We start from the raw sequence: 18452 nt of genomic DNA, 5'->3' as shown, positions 1-18452 counted from the left end.
TGTTTCTGTTCTTGCCCATATTTTTGAATACACTATATTTAGATAAATGCGATTGCCCGGCACTTTTCTTATCGATAGCACATATCGCAGAGATGCGGGTATCTCAAAGTTTCATCTGTACAAAATGGACTTGAATTCTTAAATCCAAAACTAATCACTCACTAAAATATGTGCCTATGAAATTTATTTTATGCCAAAATGTAAGTTCATCTTTTGGAAATATATTAATATACAAACTAATATGAAAATAACTGTTCCACACATCGTGACTTTTAAAAATACTTATCGATATTTAAGAAATCACGTACAAATATATCAAAACGCGTCGTCTCCTCTCTTTTAGATGTCTTGTGCATTCGACATCGTTTTTTTGCTGTAAAAATAGTAAGTTTATTTGATTTAACGTGTGTTCTGACAATGCCAAGTGGTTGCGCGACTAGCGAAAAGCGTGCCGGCAGTGAATTAAATTGTAGTTTTACACAGGGTTGTACGTCTCATTGGCAAATTTGTGGCATGCATTTTTTGCAAAACGCCATGTTGGCCGCTTATACATAACCTCAACACCGTTCCAAATTATGTGGCTGTGGATATTAAAACATTGTCATTCCAGGTGCAGTGTAGACAAACGGCTTGCGTAGAAACTAAACAACATGTCACGTTTCTTTGCCAACGGTTCCGACTCGGAATCCGAGTCCAGTGAGGAGGAGGTCCAGGCGCCAAACTTCAACAAAGCCTCCGCCTTTGTAAGTATAAGAGGAAGCAAGTTGAGGCAAAATATTCATCATCATCTGCCCATCCCCTCCCCTAGCAATTCAGCGACGATGAGGAGGAAGTCAAGCGCGTGGTTCGCTCGACCAAGGAGAAGCGGTACGAGAACCTAACCAGTATCATCAAGACCATCCGCAACCACAAGAAGATCAAGGATATACCGAATACCTTGAGCAGCTTCGAGGACCTGACGCGCGCCTACACCAAGGCCCTGCCCGTCATCTCAAAGGAGGAAAATGGCATTACGCCTCGTTTCTACATTCGCTGCCTGGCGGAACTGGAGGATTTCATCAACGAGATCTGGGAGGACCGCGAGGGCCGAAGGAACCTGTCCAAGAACAACACCAAGTCCCTGGGCACTCTGCGTCAAAAGGTGCGCAAGTACATCAAGGATTTCGAGGAGGATTTGTCACGCTTCCGCGAAGCACCCGACCAGGAGAGTGAAGCTGAAGACGAAGAGGCCCATGTGAGCGATGCGGGTGAGGCTGCTGATGACAGCTATGCGGGATTCAAGAAGGAGGCGTCGGTGACTGCTCCCAAGATCGCCAAATCTGCTCCCGCCAAGTCGGTTCCCGCCGATGATGAGGATTCGGACGATTCCATTGATTGGGACTCCGATTCGGAGAGTGAAACCGAGTCTTCCGAGGACGAGAACCAGTACCAAAATATGCGTGAGCGTTTCCTGAAGAGATCCACTGAGAAGGGAGAAGACAAGGGAGACGATGACAAGCGGAAGGATAAGCGGAAGGAGCAGAAGCTGAAGATCCGCAAGCGTGCCGAAGATGATGAAGATGGCGAATGGGAGACGGTTGTCAAGGGTCATGTGGTGGAGAAGCCCAAGATGTTTGAAAAGGACGCCGAGATCGATATTCCCTTGGTTCTGGCCAAATTAGTGGAGATCATGTCGGCCCGTGGCAAGAAGCGCACCGATCGTCGCCTGCAAATCGATCTGCTCTTCGAGCTGAGAGACATCTCCGATCAGCACAACCTGGGCGTGCCCGTCTCGGTGAAGATCCACTTCAACATTATCTCAGCCATCTTTGATTACAATCAAAAGATATCCGAGCCCATGAAGATGGAGCACTGGGCCCTGCTGCTGGAGGTAATGCAGAGCATGATGAAGCTGCTCCTGGCCAACGCCGACATCAGCATAAGCGAGAGCGTCGCCGAGGAGCACGAGGAATACATCACGGCTCCGTTTTATATCCGTGGCTGCCCACTGGCCGCCGTTGAGCGTCTGGATGACGAGTTCACCAAGCTGCTGAAGGAATGCGATCCCCACTCAAACGATTATGTTTCCCGCTTGAAGGACGAGATGAACGTGGTGAAGACTATTGAATTGGTTTTGCAATACTTCGAGCAATGCGGCAACCCCAACGAACGCTGCAGAATCTACTTGAGGAAGATCGAGCACTTGTACTACAAATTCGATCCGGAGGTGCTCAAGAAGAAGCGTGGCGAGCTGCCCGCCACCACAGCCACCTCGGTGGACGTGATGGATAAACTTTGCAAGTTCATTTATGCCAAGGACGACACCGATCGCATCCGAACTCGGGCTATCCTGGCGCACATCTATCACCATGCCATGCACGACAATTGGTTCCAGGCTCGCGACTTGGTCCTCATGTCTCATCTGCAGGACAACATCGATGCCGCCGATCCTGCCACGCGTATCCTGTACAACCGCATGATGGCCAACTTGGGTCTGTGTGCCTTCCGTCAGGAGAACGTCAAGGACGCCCATCACTGTCTAGTGGACTTGATGGTCACCGGAAAGCCCAAGGAACTGCTGGCTCAGGGCCTGCTGCCACAGCGTCAACACGAACGCTCCGCCGAACAGGAGAAAATTGAGAAACAGCGCCAGATGCCATTCCACATGCACATCAATCTGGAGCTGCTCGAGTGTGTCTATCTGGTGTCCGCCATGCTGCTGGAGATTCCCTACATTGCTGCGCACGAGTTCGATGCCCGCCGTCGCATGATCAGTAAGACCTTCTACCAGCAGTTGCGCTCCTCGGAGCGTCAATCCCTGGTAGGTCCCCCCGAATCCATGAGGGAGCACGTTGTGGCCGCCGCCAAGGCGATGCGCTGCGGCAACTGGCAGGCCTGCGCCAACTTTATTGTCAACAAGAAAATGAACACCAAGGTGTGGGATCTGTTCTACGAGTCGGATCGCGTGCGTGAGATGCTCGTCAAGTTCATCAAGGAGGAGTCGCTGCGCACCTATCTGTTCACGTACTCCAATGTCTACACTTCCATAAGCATACCATCCCTGGCTCAGATGTACGAGCTGCCCGTCCCGAAGGTCCACTCGATCATCAGCAAGATGATCATCAACGAGGAGCTGATGGCCAGCCTGGACGACCCCTCGGAAACTGTGGTCATGCACCGCTCAGAGCCGTCCCGCCTCCAGGCACTGGCCATGCAGTTTGTCGACAAGGTGACCAATCTGGTGGACGTTAACGAGAAGGTCTTCGATATGAAGCAGGGCAACTTCTTCCAGCGCGGCAACATGGGCAATCGTGGGGACCGCGGCTACAACCGCAACCAGAATAACCAGGGCGGCAACTGGGGCGGCCAGCGACGGGACAATCGCAATCAGCGCAACCGCAACCAGCGTGGACATCACAAGAACCAACAACAGCAGCAGCAACAGCAAGTCCAAACCATCGACGAAGAGTAGACGCCAACCCAGCCATCCTCAGTGGGCGATTGCTTGCGTAAAAACCAACAGCAAACAGAACAACAAATTTGTAACTCTTCAAAACTATTAAAATGGAATGGTCATGGACAACTCTTGGTGTTAGCTGCAGCCAGGCCTCCGACTCAGCTCAGTTCCCGACAGAGCAGAGTCGGAGGTCTGCTTTAATCCGCCATCATTGCCCATTGTGTTGTTGCCAAGTCCCAAATGAATTTGTTTTAGCGCTCATTAGTTAAAGAACTTAAAATCGATCATAGCATTTTGTATCAACCTGTAACGGAAAACTTAAAAACCATAAAAAGAAAAGAACGAAGGTGTATCGCTGGTGTGTTTTTAATAAAAAAAACATGGTAAAAAAAAATTAAAGAATATTTAATAAGAAAATGTGTTTCAAAGAACGAAAATTTGTTGTCGAAAACCATTCCGATAGCGATTATTGAAATGGAGATATCGGTGTGTGGCTCTGGTCCCATCCCTAAAATTATCTGCGAATGTTAGTGACCATATGTAAGTTCTGATAAGTGTGGCCGCATACACCCTCACATTTCGACACATTATTTAACATCCAATAAATTATAAGTTAAAATTTAAAAATGAACAGCATTGGCGAGGACTGCAATGAGCTGAAAAAGCAGTACGACGCTTGCTTCAACAGCTGGTTCTCGGAGAGGTTTCTTAAGGGCCACACAGACGAATCTGCATGCGCGCCGATTTTCCGGGTCTATCAGGATTGTGTGAAGGTGGGTGCTATTATTTCATCACCTGATAACGCATTAATGTTAACGCACTCCTGACCTTCGCCCTCCAGCGCGCCATGCGGGAGCAGAAGATAGAGTTGCGAGAAATCGACACGGAGTACACTACGAATTCAGAGTACGAGAAAACCGGCAGCTCCTCCGGGAAACAGCAGAGCAAGAGTTGACCAATGACACCAGCTGAACAGCCTGGCTACGGATTTGATTCTGTAAGCAGCCTGGAAGGCCAAAGCCTTGGCCATCAACGCCAACGCAAGCGCAGGGGGTCGGCCTAGTTTTCGGCGAGGTGCAAGGGGCAAGCGTACCAGAAGAAGCTCCTCCTCAAAATCTTCAAGTCCTACAATAGCCCAAATACTGATTAAATTATTTAGCAAATATTAGTTAAACATTAGGCTCAAAAGTATAGTCAACTACAGTTGTTAATTTATGCATGAATTAAAGTGTTGTACATAAAATAACTTGCCAGCACGTCGCAATACACCTTTCATAGCCTCTGTCTTATCTGATAAACGGGTCCATGGTGAATCCCAGAGCATGGTCGAGTACTTCCCACTAGGGAAAGAACGTGTGCTGATAACACCCTCATCGAATCATATAAAGAGCGGCTGACACAGCTTCGACGACACAATCAAAAGTTCACTGTACAACATTCAAGATGAAACTGCTGCCAATACTCGTGATGCTGGCTCTGGTCATCTGCGCAGCCTGCAAGAACCATGAGGACTTTCCAGGCCACAAGCCATGGGACTCTGAGCCCAGATCCCGTCCATCCAATCCCTACGCATAACTGACAACCGTGAAAGTGGAAAATCCTATTGGAAAAATAAACAATTGATTGAAAACTAAACTATATACTCTTGCTGTATTTCATGAAGTCGAGCATTAAGCAATTGCCACGAATGGTACAGATTGGGAAGAGCTTTGCCCGCACGACACTAAAGGTGAATAAATGTTTTGAACTTATTAACTAGGACAAATGCCGCAATGCAACTACAAACACGCATGATAAAAAATGTGTTTAGCTATGAACAGGGGCAGCAGACGATAGAACTTATAAATCTAAACAACTTTCTGCTTTACGATTAGGCGGGGAAAAATGCAATCCAGGCATTTACTTGCCACCCGCCGTGAATTTGGAGAGCTTCTCCAGCAATCCTATATAGGAGGTGTGTTCATGGGCAGTGGCCAGGTCGGACAGCTTCTCTGCGAACTCTTGGCTTATGCCCTTCTCTTCCAGGTAGTTTAAGAGCAAATCATATAAATAGCCGTCCAAAACATCGCCAGCCACGGCATAGACTTTGTCGTTCCATTCGCCCTCAAAGATGGACATTTCGTCAATGGAGAAAACGTCATCTGCAAAGGAGAGCCAATCAATTATAGATTCAAACTATAGTAAATTACGTATACTTACTGTACTCACCCTCCTGGGCCTCGCCCTGAAGGTAGGAACATGTGAACGAGAGCGTGGTCCCGCTCTTAATAATATCGACCTCAAACTGGGGTTTGCTCCTCATTTCTCCCAGCTCCGGCTTGTCGGCATTGGGATTGACCTCCGGCTCCTCCTCGGTGTCAACCGTATGGTTCACGTTGAAGCTAACCACGACCTTCTCCTTGTCGGTCTCCTTGATGAGCTCCACATCGCCGCCCACAATCTTCACATTGAATCCATCCAGGGTGCTGGAAACAGCCTTGCCCTTCTGCACTTTGCGCTCGGCCACGATCTCCTCGGCGAGGCACTCCACCAGTTCCTTTTCAGCTATCGAAAGATAAATTAATTATGGTTTGCCTCACATTTCATCATCTCGTGTTTGAGGTTATGTAACATGCGGCATGTTTCCCTCACTATCGGTTTTTCTTCAATGAAAGTCTACCTTTGGTGTGTACATTGCAGCCACAGGTGCAACTAATGCTGGGTTTGTGGACATTCAATACGGTTACATGATCATTGGATGCTCCTGTCGCCGGCTTCTTTGTCATGTGCCACAGACTCCGAGTGAAGTCGCGTTTTCCCAGAGATCCAGTAGCCTTGGTGGCCAGGCTGGAGAATCGTAGTGTGGCTATCCTCAGGTTGTTCATTTTGTTATATAATTATTGTAGGATTTCCTTTTTGTCAAAATTCTAGAAAATGTGCTGTAGACGGTATTGATCAGTGTGACCGCGGATTTATCCATCAAATATACCGTGCGACCCTCAGAAATATACCGAAACATACCGCCTCATTTTCAAAATATACCGTAAATATACTGACGAATTCAAGTTCTATTATACATATTCCTCGTTTTTGATATTCCGTGGAATATAACTAGCTATATAGAACATTTAGCCATGCCCAAAAAATTTTATACGATTGGTGAATCTATTTCCTACTTGATTGGCCTATTCGAAATAATTGTTTAATTCATTTCATTTAATAATCTTAAGTCTTAATACTAATCACTAACATCATTATCGTCACTAACGATGTCGTTGGGATTTTTTAAGAGCATTTCAGTGTTCAGTTCAAAATTCTCGACACCGTTGTTCTTCCCTAGACCTTGTCTCGCATATAAAAGATTTGAAACACTTATATTCTTAAATCTATTTCTTGTATTTGTTTTTATTAAGTTCACTTCGGAGAAAAATCTTTCACATGATGCATTCGAAACTGGCAATATAAGCAGTACTTGTGCATATTTTAATTCATTGTTGAAATCTTTTATTTGTCCTAATGTATACCAGAAATGGCCAGGACATTTGTGTTTTTAATAAACTAAAGAACCTCATCATTTTTTAAGAGGACAAATTCACTATCGATTCCCTGGGGATCTTTAATAAGTTGAGGAAATCTTTTATACAGGTCATGCAAATTGGCCATTGAATATGTCTTCAGGGTTTAGGAATGAGAGAAGTTTAAAAACCTTCTCGTTAAAAGGCAACCTTTAATTGTACACTCAACTCGATTAAAAATGACTGTGCTCTTTGGAAAAATGCATATTTTTCATTTACTGTAACAAATGGGCAGATTAGTAGCCATCATGCCGGATTGACTGGCTCATGGTTATTTGGAATATATAAATTATTTTGAAAATAAAGCCCAATATAAGGATTCCTCTATACGGAATACGAACGCCTTATTTTCGCTATACAGCGGCCGATCTGGAAAGTACTGTATGGATTTAGTGCCACATATAAAAACAAATTTTAAGGGATCCCTAAAAATGAATCGCAGTGTTTGAAAAAATGACGACTTTATTAAATTTTTCGAATTGCTTTCCGGGTGTATACAACAATATACAAAATACAAGACACACACAATAATAAAAATCTTTTGAATTCCCATCGTGGAATTGCTTCCATCTTGTGATCTGATCCTCCAATCGGAAGATCCTGGCCTACAGGTATGTATATTATCATGCATGCAATCAGACTCTATCATCGTTTTTCAACCAAAAAGGCATCGCATTTCATCATTATAAAATTTCAATAAAATCTATCACAATATGAGAATTTTTTTCTTTACGATTATGTTCCTTTTTTCAGGTTTTAAAAATATTTTATGTGAAGCTTTTTTCATGTTTTCCGTTTATGGATTACTTATGCTTAGATGTACACATGCATATAAAAATATATATATTATTTTTACGAAAATTGGATTTTACACTTTATAAAATAGAATTGCCATTGTACATGTTTTATGTAAAATCTTCAGTGGGACGGACAACAGCTTAAAACGTAGACATACTAAAAATATTAAAATGCTGATTTATTCTGGCAAACTTTTCTTTGCCAGAATCTTCTTTATATTTAAGGCCTATAATCGACACGATTGTATGTTACTTATAAGGCTTGCTGTTTCATCAGATTACATTTTATTGGTTTTTTTTTTTCGTTTTTGTATTTTTGTGCGTATTTTAATCATCATGATGAACATAATAATGATGATGGGGCTGTGCACTCAGTTCATATCAAACAGCCTCATAGAAGTTTTGTTCGTAGCTTAGCCTAGTTCGTACTATAAAAAATACATTTAAATTTTCAATTCCTTATTGAGCTTAAGTTAGATACAATTTTTACGCTTTTGTTAGCCACAAAGCATAGACCTTCCCGGTCTATATCGTTCGCATTCGCAATCGCACTCGCATGTTAGTTCTCCACAAAAACACACAATTATACAGAAAAAAATAAACATTCAGTCTAACAAAATACTTGCAGAATATTCGTTTGAATTTCGAGAAATTATTCGAGCTGCGGGTTGGGATTCTCTGGGGGTCTCTCTCGGCCACATGCTGATTGGGTACTATGATATGTATGTGTGTAGATTTGTACAGCTCTAATATTTGCACTTACAGAATATACATATAGAATACACATAAGGGGCCCGACATGTCGGGGCTGCTACTCGTTTAGCCCGAGGCGCAAGCATTCCAGCTTGGACAGAAAAAGTCGGCGTGAAGGGAATGCGGATTGCTTGGGCCCGCGCTAAGGCAGCCCGCGAAATTTGTTGTCAATAAATTTAACTAAATTTTGCCAAATAACCTTAACTTAAACAATTAATACATACAATTAAATTATATTAGGGACGCTAACATATAAAAAATGGTGCAACAGCTTCTGCGCCGTACTCTTGAGACGCGTTTCAAACGCATCCCCGAAGCTGTTGTCTGTTCCGTTCGAGGGATGTGGTGGGGGGGTTACTACTCGTACAACTAACAGAGCAACATAAACAACGAAAATATGTTATAGAATATATAGAGAAATTCGACTAATTTTGCAGAGGGATCTGCTACTGCTGCTTCTTCCACATTAAATGTAAGTGCGTTTCACTTTCGTCAGCGTGGACGTCTTGCAGGGCAGCTCCTTTTCCAAATGTTCTGTGGAGTTTTTGCACTCATGACTGCGATCCTTTTCAAGATCCAAATTCGGCGTTTTCTGTGTGGTGACATAGGGATTGGAACCCATTAGCAGATTGATGTCCTTGCCGGTATTCTGGTTTTTAAATTGTCTGAAAATAAATTAACGTGAAAATAGCTCTCAGCTAAAGAGAAATGTGCCACTTACATAGGCTTGCCAAAGTGATTGTGGTGGCTGTCGTCCATTTGACCATCCAGGCGGTTCTTCGCTTTCACACACACAATGCCCACGCATCCGCCCACAAAGAAGGTGATGAAAACGACAAACAAGAGAAGCATGGTGCCTGGACTGGACGCTTGCTTAATTTCGTCCACGCTGGCTATCGATTTCTGTGGATCTATTTGGCAGGATTAAATATTTGTTAGATCAAGCATCATCAATAAAAAAAAAGAGGGCAACCTACCGTTCAGATTAATCATAACCTCCTCGGGGTCCATTGAGGTCAGGGTAATCTTATTCATCCCAAAGTCGTCGCCACCAGTTGGCTGCTGTTCTAAGCTGGGCTGGCTGCCCGGCGAGGCGCCTACATTGGAATACAGCAGCTTCTGCTCCTCCGTTGGTGCTGGAGCCATGGTAACAAAGCTGACAGTTTCAGCGCCTGTGCCATCACGGGGCATATTGGGGCAGAGGGAGGCCGCCGCCTTCCTGGTGGTGTTCAGGCTCTGCAGGTACGTCTTTGTGCCAAACTTGTGCTGACTGGTGGCAAGATTCTTGCACTCGTGCGTCTGCAGATCCCAGGCACAAATGGGATCCTGGAGGCTCAGACAGCCGGCGCAGTCGACAATGAGCGTACAATGATGCAGAGGGACACTGACCAGGCTTCCGTCGCTCACCACAACCAGGGCGTTCTTCTTGGAGGAGATCACAAGCTCCCGTATGGGCGTTCCCAATGGCAGCACTTGCATTTCCGATATGACGACTGTCTTCAGGCGATCCACAGTAGAGTTCGGGTGCGTGCTCAGAATGTTGATGAACTTGGTCACCTTGCCATCGTCCGTGCCACTGTAGATCACGTCGTAGGTAGCACCGTTGAGGGCCTTGATCTGAGGATCCACTGCAATGGCCGTTAGACGGTGGTGCAGATTCACTTTGGTCAGCAGGGGACGCCTGTGCACTGCCGGCACGGCCTTCTCCATCAGCGGATGATTCTTGACAAAGTTCACCGCGATGCTGGTCAGGGTGCGGGAGTCATCCACGCACTGGCCGGGACGCGGCTTGGGCACCGCCTCCCTCTCCACCGGCAGCCAATGGGACTGTGAATCCTTCTGCGACTTGAAATCCCCATCAAAGGCCGCCAGTATATCGTCCACGTTAAAGGCACACACTGCCGAACCGGGAATGGCGTTTACCGAGGTGGTGAAGACTGCATACACCAGGGAATCCGCTCCACGCTCCACAATCGGACTAATGGCCTCTGCAGATGAGAAATAAAACGAATGAGAATGGAATTTTGCCACTAAAAGCAATTTTTGGACTTACGGATTTCATCAAAGTAGAAGGGAAAGTCCCCAGGCACCGAGCAGTTGAGACGGGCCTTCAGGAACGAGGTCCAGCTCTTGCCATGGTTGTAGGGTCCTCCACGATCGTTCTTGCAGACGCGTGCCACCCGCGAGTAGACGGCCTTGCCAAAGTTCATAAACTCCATCGAGAGTTCCCGGAAGAAGAACAGCACGAAGCCCTTCCGCTCGATGGTGCCCACAAAGTCCGGCTGATTGAGTTGCTTGAGATCGTATTGCTCGGTGCGAAGGTTCTCGCGGTAGATCAGGGGATCTCCGCCGGAGAAGTCCGCCACCGTGGCACTGTACAGCTGGCCATCGGCAAAGGCATAGGTGCTATTGTGGGCAGGACTGTAGGGGCACAAGCCTTGGGCCTCGACATCTCTGGTGATCTCATAGTGCATGCCAATGCTGTGGCCGGAGGCGGGAGCATCCTCGGCCGCAGTCTCAACCTGGGCGTAGTGACGACAGCGCGGCTTATACGAATTGGTGCCACAGAGCAGCACCTGGCCATCGGTCCGCTTTGCAAAGACACGCAAGTAATTATGGCAGTCCCATTCGTGCTTGCCCTTCAGGGCGCACAGCTCCCTGTCCGCATCCGTGCTGTGCCATTCCAAACGGCTGATCTCCCTCAGTCCATGCAGGCTGACATTATAGATGACGTCCCTGCACAAGCGAAACAACAATTGAATTAGTGCAAAAATGTCTGGAATTAATTCGCTTATGGCGTGGCCGTGTGCGTATGCGTGTGCCTGCCTGGACTGCTAATTGGAAGCCGCAGCTACGAGGAGAGACCAAAATGAGGCGCACTCTCGTACCGACAGTCATACATTTCAAGGTTCTTTTTGAGCAAATAATTAGAACTTGTATACAATTATATAATTCTGTTCGCTTGTTTGGCTAATTATTGCTGCCTCTGCCGCTGACGAGGCATCTGTTTGTTGCTTTATGGCCCCACAGAGTCTGCCAGAGTGGCGGAAAATGATCGAGATCTTGCTCTGGTGAAAGATAGTTTCAATTTATCGGTCCATTTAGCATTTGCTACTCAGATCCGCGGTAAACGTTGCATATGCAAATTATTTATGGATTATTGTATTGTATTATTATAATTATATATTTCTTGCCATAAATATATGGCAGGCGCGCTATGTATGGCCCGGCAGCGTGATAAAATGCGGTTCGTCTGGTTCGGCGTACATGATGAATACTTTTATGTGTGATTTCATGAGCAAAACCAAACCAAGTTGCATGGCCGCATCGCGGCTGGGGTCTGGGGTCTGGGGTCTGGCGTCTGGTCCAGGCCATATATCTAGGGGTTCCAGGAAAATGAGGCTGATAAATGCTACATTTGCACTTGACGCTAAACGAAAACCACACACCTAAACAGCAGAAAAACAGCTAACAAAAAAGGGATGGGCAGGGGCGTTGGTTTTTCCCCTATCTTTTTCAAATGGCGCATTAATTATTCCGCGAATCGAACTTTGATTTTATTTCGTTTTATAAATATTTAAGGCTATTACCTCGTGCCAGGTAGGAGAGGGGAGGAATTCTAAAATTCTTTATTGCCTGCCAGCGCACGAAAGTCTGGTAGATAGGTTAAGGGAATAGCAATGTACTTACTTGGCACCAACCAAAACGCTTTCATCGTTGTGGTCCAAGATCTTGAAATAGTCCGTCGAGTTGCCAATAAAATGGGCCAAGATTTTATCTTGTTCTGCAAGAGATAGAAAGAAAGAAACACGACCAGATTGGTTGGTAAATGCCATTTCAGCAGAGATGAAAGGTTAACGATAAAGGCCTTAATTATACATGCTCGTATGCATGGTTAAATTAAATGTGTTTATTGGAAACTCGGCTTCCTCCCAGACACCACATAATTTCTTTAGAATCGTTTTTTGTTGCAGCGCTGTTCGGCATGTTGGGCTTTTGCTTCAGAGGAAACGCTCATTTGTTGCAAGCATTGCGAAAAATTGAGCACGATAAGCAGCTTGGAAAATCACAAAACACAGCAGAGACATAGCGCGAGGCAAGGCAGCTGCTTGTCATTGATAAACAGCCAGCACCAGCAACAAGAGCAGAAGTGCAAAACAAATACAACGAAAAGCCGCCAACAAATGACACAAATAAACAAATAATTATTAGATTGGGGATTAGGCCATGGGGCATACACATACTTGTTTGCAAATCGGGTCGCACATCGGGCATCCAGGCGGCCACAGTCGTCAGGCCGAGGCAGCAGATGATGAGCAGCCCACTCCCAGTCGCAGTCGCAGTCCCAGTGCCAGGGCGTCTGCTGCCACGGCTGTGTCCAGTAATTAGCATTGTTGTTGACGATGACGACGACGAACGCTGAAGGTCTCTTGAAGCTGAAGCTGATGCTAAAGCCAAAGCCAAAGGCTGATGTCTATCCGCCCTCTTTTGAGCTCAATTGGATGTCTGCTCTGATCGCACTTGAGCAAGCAACTACTCGTACTACAGAGAACCTAGGGGTTTGGCTCGATCGCTGGTCGTTTTTGTTGCTATTCTGATGATTCAGCAGCGTCTTGTGCCGGCCACTCGCTCGAAGCTTGGTCTGGGGTGGTGCTGCTGCTGCCGCTGCTGTTGCTGCTCTGCTGTTGCTGGAGTGGTGCCAATGGGGCTGGCACGGAAAAACTGGCCGCCTGGCTGGGGCCTGGCCTCGCTGACTGGTTTTAATCACTGACGTTTCTCATTCTGATGTCTGCCATTGTCGCTGATAGTTGCTGCTGTGATTGCTGTTGTTGTAGTTGTTGCAGCTGCTGGCATGGCTTGTAATTTGCAACAAGTACTCTCTCGTGCGGTGTGATGTGCTGCGCTGTGCTGTGGTGGTGTTGTCCGCTGCTGTCCGATGACAACGACAACACAATAATTTACACCAAACAACAACGTGGTTGTTGGTTTTATTTTAATGCAATTAGCTGGCGACGCAAAAGGAAAACGCAATGGAAAATCTGCAATAGCGATGGAGATGGAAGGAAAGTGTGTTAGAAATAATTGGAATACTTGGCCGCAAGACTTCATCAACCGGAACGGAAGGCAGTGACAAAGATTGGCCGCAGATATCTCCGCAGATGGTAAAATCAGTTGTGTGTTTGTTGGAAATATTCAACCAAATTACACCAAATATTAGCATTCAATTAAATATTCATTTTTAGGACAGATAGTCAGCCTATCTTCGAGTAAAATTCATTTAGATTTTACCTCTGGAAACAAATTTACATTCAATATTTATTTTTTTAACTCTTGAAGTGAACTTGAACTTCATCCGAAACTAATATATTAAAGCCTTATTCTGTTTTAAAAGCATCAAATCAAGATACTTTGATCAAATTGACGCTTTACGCATAAATTGGTTAATTCCAAATTTGATTTCACTATTTTTTTTAATCTCATTTCATTACCGAAACAGATAATTATACGAGTATATGTGTGAGCTTATATAACGATTATATACGCAAAAACTTGTTTCGTATTTTATTGTCGGCTTCTTGTGAATTCTGCACACTTTCTTTTCGCTGTTTTTCCCTTATTTTTGTTACGAACCACGAACCGCGCGTGGGATGGCCTGGGCAAACACTGAACACGAAAATGCAAACAGCAAACAAAGAAAGCCGCCGCCTGCCACACATAGCCGCTCTGAGAGCCACTGCCGCGTAGCAGTTTGAGCAGCACTGCTCTGCTTGTAGGTACAAAACTACGTACGAATCGAAATATATCGTGTCTGGTCTCTCCTGCTCCTGGCTGTCTGGCTGTGCTGTGCTGTGCCGTCTTTCCCTATGACTCACAGCAAGGAAAACCACTGGGTTTTGTGGGGAATCACGTTCGGTATTTTCCGCCAATTTCCCTTCTAATCAGCGCTCACCGGCGTTACAATGATGGCATCTACAGGACGTGCCACGTACATTCCCCCCTGGCTCTTCCCTCCTCTGTGACGAACACCGAACATCCACGGGATAGTATAGGTGTGTTTTTCTCATTCACACACACACGTAATTTCCACTTCCATTTGCACATGTGTGTCTTCAGGTTATCTTTTCACCATTTAGATGAACACGAACGAATGTTATAGTTTCTCACGCACCCATCGGCGGTCCGGGTCGGTTACAGTTGGACAACTTTTACCTGACAGATCTTCGATAAATTGCTTTATTGGCCAATTGAAGGTCGCCACCACCACCACCACCAGCAGCAGCAGCACCGGCAGCAACAACTACTTGTTGTTTCGTGTTTTGGTAAATGGACGGACGGGTCTTCGTCTTGGTATCGTCTTTCCCAAGCGAAGGCTTTTCACGGCTCAGCCACCGCCACTCAGTCACAGGTCAAGTGACCCGCCGCGACTCTTGGCCCATCTCTGGGCCACCGTCGCTTAATGTCTTCGAATTATGGGGGTTGGCTGTTGCCTTTGCCTCGCATCGTTGGCCTTTAGAACACGTACAAAACACACCATAAAAGTGCATGATAAACATTATAAATTACATTTGAATACCCTCTTGAGCTGGTCAATTTATCATTCAGCTCTGTGGCTTAGTGAGAGGTGAGAGAGAAATCCACGATCTGTTGGTGGTCAAAAGCGAATGGGACTGCCCGGCCCCGGGAGTGTACTCTCTCCAGCTAAAAGACATTTGGCAGAAATAAATCAGACAAGAAATAAAACGTATAATCGTTATGCTCAAACTTCAGAGAGCACTCGATTCGATCAGTCGTATGGCTTCCACTCAAGTTTTGGCTGTTTTCCGGCAATGCCAGTTGCTTGGATCGTTTTGGATGTCACCTATACGATCTGGTAGCTTCACTTGGTTTCATATTTGGAAGAACTTTACGGCTCTACATATGATTATCTTCAAGGAGGATTTATCACCGAAACCTGCTATACAACTATGATGGTACTATGGCAGTTCCGTGTTATATACGGCTAATCATTAAGAGGCCTACTTGACAGAGTCTGAAATGCTCTTTATAAGGGTATATCTTATGAACATGAGCTTAATTACAAGGGTATCCCAGCTGCGGTTTAGTCAAAAATGGTCATATTTTCGTAGTTTATCATTTTATTTTTTGTTTTTTAGTTTGGGGGTTCTCATATTTCAAAAGCCGCATTCGGTTCAATGCCAGGAAGTCCGTTCCGCTTCTGGCGGCCCATAAAAATACAAATACAAATACAATTATGGCCCAACTGGTCGTCTGGCAGTCTGGCATTAATTACTGGAACTCGAATTCGAGATCGGGTTTCGTATATGAGTATGTACATACAAATATACGAGTAGTATTTGTGTGCCTGCGCCAGGTCTCTCTCGACTGATAAGCAGCAGTTTTGAATAGACGATGGTTAGGGAAGAGATAACAGCTTCTTCCATCAAGATAATGGTGAAAAGTGTGTCACGTTTGACATTTGTTTGTGATGATTCTCTGTATGCCTCTGTCTGGGCTGCAACTATCTCTTCCCGGGGTGTCGTCTGAGTCTGCGTGTGTGGGAAGGTACGTGTGGAAAGTACGAGAGCAGCAAACTATATACAGTAAAAAAACAAACTCTGAAACTGTCTTTTTACAGAATACTCGTACTCGTACGTGATCAATGGGAAATTGATTTTAGCGTGTAATTATTAGATATGGCGTATAGCGTACAGCCATCGCCCACAGCAGACAAACGACGAACGACAAACGTGAGCTCCACACTGGCACTCGAGAAACAAGCAACCAGTTTCGGTCTAGTAGCAAGTCGCAGGTCCGTGGGCGTTTTCATTAAGACGAAACAAGTGGCAACAGGTGGACTCGAGTGGACTCAAGTGGATGTTGCCTTATGGAGTCAAGCTGGCTAGCTGTCTGGCTGTAGCTTTTGGACTCTTGTCTCTGATGTAATGCATAATGCATACACTGGTTAACAATCAATTGTGGAATTATGTACATACTTTACTTGAATATAATATTTGTACTGCCGTTGTTTTCTTATCGCGGCTATTGTTGGTTCGTTGCACTGACTTTTCCTCGATTTCCACTTATCGAAATACGAGTATATAAAGAACTAGCGAGGCGAGTCGAGTCGAGGCGCATTATCACCGGACTTCCGATGTTTTCCAAAACTTTGAGATGAATCATGAGGTTGAGAACCAGTTTGTTCGACAAATGCGATCCAATGCGATGGCAGCTAGATGTAGATGATTCAGCTAAAACTTTACACATTATAGCATTTGGAGTACAAAAACACGGGCGTTAAACGAGCGGAACGAATATGGCGCGACAAGTTTTTCATTCACAAAACATAGTTCGAACAAACGAACAATCAATATCGATGGAACATGGAACGTGGGAGCGGAGCCCCAAGTTTCCAGTGGTGTCACAATTCTTCTTTGCATTCGCTTCTCTCTCCTCTCCTAATCAAACAGCAAACAATTTGGACAGCTTGCACTGTGGGGTTAAGTGGGACGCGTTCCACTTCCACTTTGGGTTTTGACACTTGACTTGCAACGCACTTGGAGAGAGAGAGAGGGAGATATGGGGAGAGAGATGGAGACTGGGTGCTGTTGCTTTACCGTTGGCTTGGCTTGGCCACCTTTTTACAGTTTTACAGTTGTCAATGTGTCGCTGCGGCGCACTATAAATTGATTATGCTGTTAATTTATTAGATTTTTTTGGACATCAAACTCGTTTTACAGTTCTTAGCTTAGACACACAAACACAGGCACAAACACACACTTTGCCATAATTGCTGGCCACCGCCTCGAAGCGAAGCACAGAACAGCGCCTCGGAAAACAAGTCCAATTCACCTGTAGCTATAAGAGCGTAGCATAGAGTCGTCGCGTCACTTCTTGGCCAGGCGAGTGGAGCGAGTCGAGCAAGCCACCGACTTTACCACTTTACCACTTTGGTTGCTGTTGCTGCTGTTTACAGCGTTTACTCACACACGAAACAGCATACACACGCACACACACACATGCACATGCACACCACTACGATTTATTTTCTTGTATTACTTGTTTTTTATGCTTGCTTCAGCTTCAGCTTCATGTTGGGTTTTGTTTATATGTGTATGCGTTGTTGTTGCATGCGCATAAATTATAGAGAGGAGGAAAAAACACACGTCTGTACACAATAAAAACCTGTTTGTTGCTTTTATATGCCTTTGCGTCTCTCTGGGTGTGTACGAACAGGACGGGACGCTGTGCGGGGGTTGGGATTAGGTTTGATTTGTATATCGCCTGCTTTAAACACTTTTCCTAGCCATCCTCCCACTAAATTTGTATCTTCTTTTCACTACACGCATTTGAAAGGCATTTGCAAAGCCTTTTAACTCACCAAAATTCACAAAAACATTTAAATAAATTATCAAATTAAGCGAAAACACGGAACACGAAAAAATGTATACACTTCACACTCTGACGGCCATTTTTAAAATGGTGTGACCGTGGATTTAACGACCAGTGCACGGCAGTGTTGCCAGATTTTAAGAGTCACGATTGAAGAAAAAAATAAGCTAGAATAAACTAATAATTAAAAAAAACTAACCATAAAAACACATCAAAATAATGGATAATTGAATTTTATTGATATATATTTTTTAATTTTTAATTAAAGTAAAGTCATGATTTTATCCACTAAAATGGCAACAATAGCACACTGACCCTCAGAAATATACCGAAATATACCGTCTCATTTTCAAAATGTAACAATGAAAGTCCATGTCTAACAGATTGCTGATAGCAAGAGCTGCGCGCCAAAGTGGAATTGTTGGAAACTTTCCAATGGAAAGTGTTTAAGGGACACGGATATGAATGAAATCCAGTGGAATAAATGATACAGGGAGATCGAGATCGCGATATATATACAAA

The 18452-nt window shown here is 45.0% G+C and overlaps 4 protein-coding genes and 1 long non-coding RNA gene across 5 annotated transcripts; 3 read left to right on the top strand and 2 right to left on the bottom strand.

Annotated features, from left to right (window-relative positions):
• Nucleotides 1-228: 228 nt before the first annotated feature.
• eIF3c (eukaryotic translation initiation factor 3 subunit c) lies at nucleotides 229-3788 on the top strand. The gene is made up of 3 exons (XM_015184611.2): nucleotides 229-384; nucleotides 611-743; nucleotides 809-3788. Exons 2-3 carry the CDS (start codon nucleotides 651-653, stop codon nucleotides 3449-3451), a joined length of 2736 nt encoding a protein of 911 aa, XP_015040097.2. The 5' UTR covers nucleotides 229-384; nucleotides 611-650; the 3' UTR covers nucleotides 3452-3788.
• A 176-nt stretch (nucleotides 3789-3964) lies between these two features.
• Nucleotides 3965-4711, top strand: LOC4804670 (TP53-regulated inhibitor of apoptosis 1-like). The gene is made up of 2 exons (XM_001361158.4): nucleotides 3965-4209; nucleotides 4278-4711. The coding sequence occupies exons 1-2, from the start codon at nucleotides 4063-4065 to the stop codon at nucleotides 4389-4391; spliced, it is 261 nt and encodes an 86-aa protein (XP_001361195.1). The 5' UTR covers nucleotides 3965-4062; the 3' UTR covers nucleotides 4392-4711.
• Nucleotides 4712-5059: 348 nt separating this feature from the next.
• P32 (complement C1q binding protein P32) lies at nucleotides 5060-6403 on the bottom strand. Its single transcript, XM_001361157.5, has 3 exons — nucleotides 6096-6403; nucleotides 5636-5980; nucleotides 5060-5577 (listed from the first exon to the last, which is right to left on the bottom strand). The coding sequence occupies exons 1-3, from the start codon at nucleotides 6298-6300 to the stop codon at nucleotides 5336-5338; spliced, it is 792 nt and encodes a 263-aa protein (XP_001361194.1). The 5' UTR covers nucleotides 6301-6403; the 3' UTR covers nucleotides 5060-5335.
• Nucleotides 6404-7961: 1558 nt separating this feature from the next.
• Nucleotides 7962-13579, bottom strand: Sema1b (Semaphorin 1b). Its single transcript, XM_001361156.5, has 6 exons — nucleotides 12785-13579; nucleotides 12231-12324; nucleotides 10594-11276; nucleotides 9518-10528; nucleotides 9262-9451; nucleotides 7962-9205 (listed from the first exon to the last, which is right to left on the bottom strand). Exons 1-6 carry the CDS (start codon nucleotides 12930-12932, stop codon nucleotides 9007-9009), a joined length of 2325 nt encoding a protein of 774 aa, XP_001361193.3. The 5' UTR covers nucleotides 12933-13579; the 3' UTR covers nucleotides 7962-9006.
• Nucleotides 13580-15857: 2278 nt separating this feature from the next.
• On the top strand, nucleotides 15858-18018 carry LOC117183533 (uncharacterized). The gene is made up of 2 exons (XR_004468636.1): nucleotides 15858-16103; nucleotides 16177-18018. It is a non-coding gene; the product is annotated as an uncharacterized lncRNA (long non-coding RNA).
• The last annotated feature ends 434 nt before the right edge of the window (nucleotides 18019-18452 follow it).

Source organism: Drosophila pseudoobscura, chromosome 3 (assembly GCF_009870125.1).
Source record: "Drosophila pseudoobscura strain MV-25-SWS-2005 chromosome 3, UCI_Dpse_MV25, whole genome shotgun sequence".
NCBI lineage: Eukaryota > Metazoa > Arthropoda > Insecta > Diptera > Drosophilidae > Drosophila > Drosophila pseudoobscura.
This window is presented reverse-complemented; position numbering and strand designations above follow the sequence as displayed.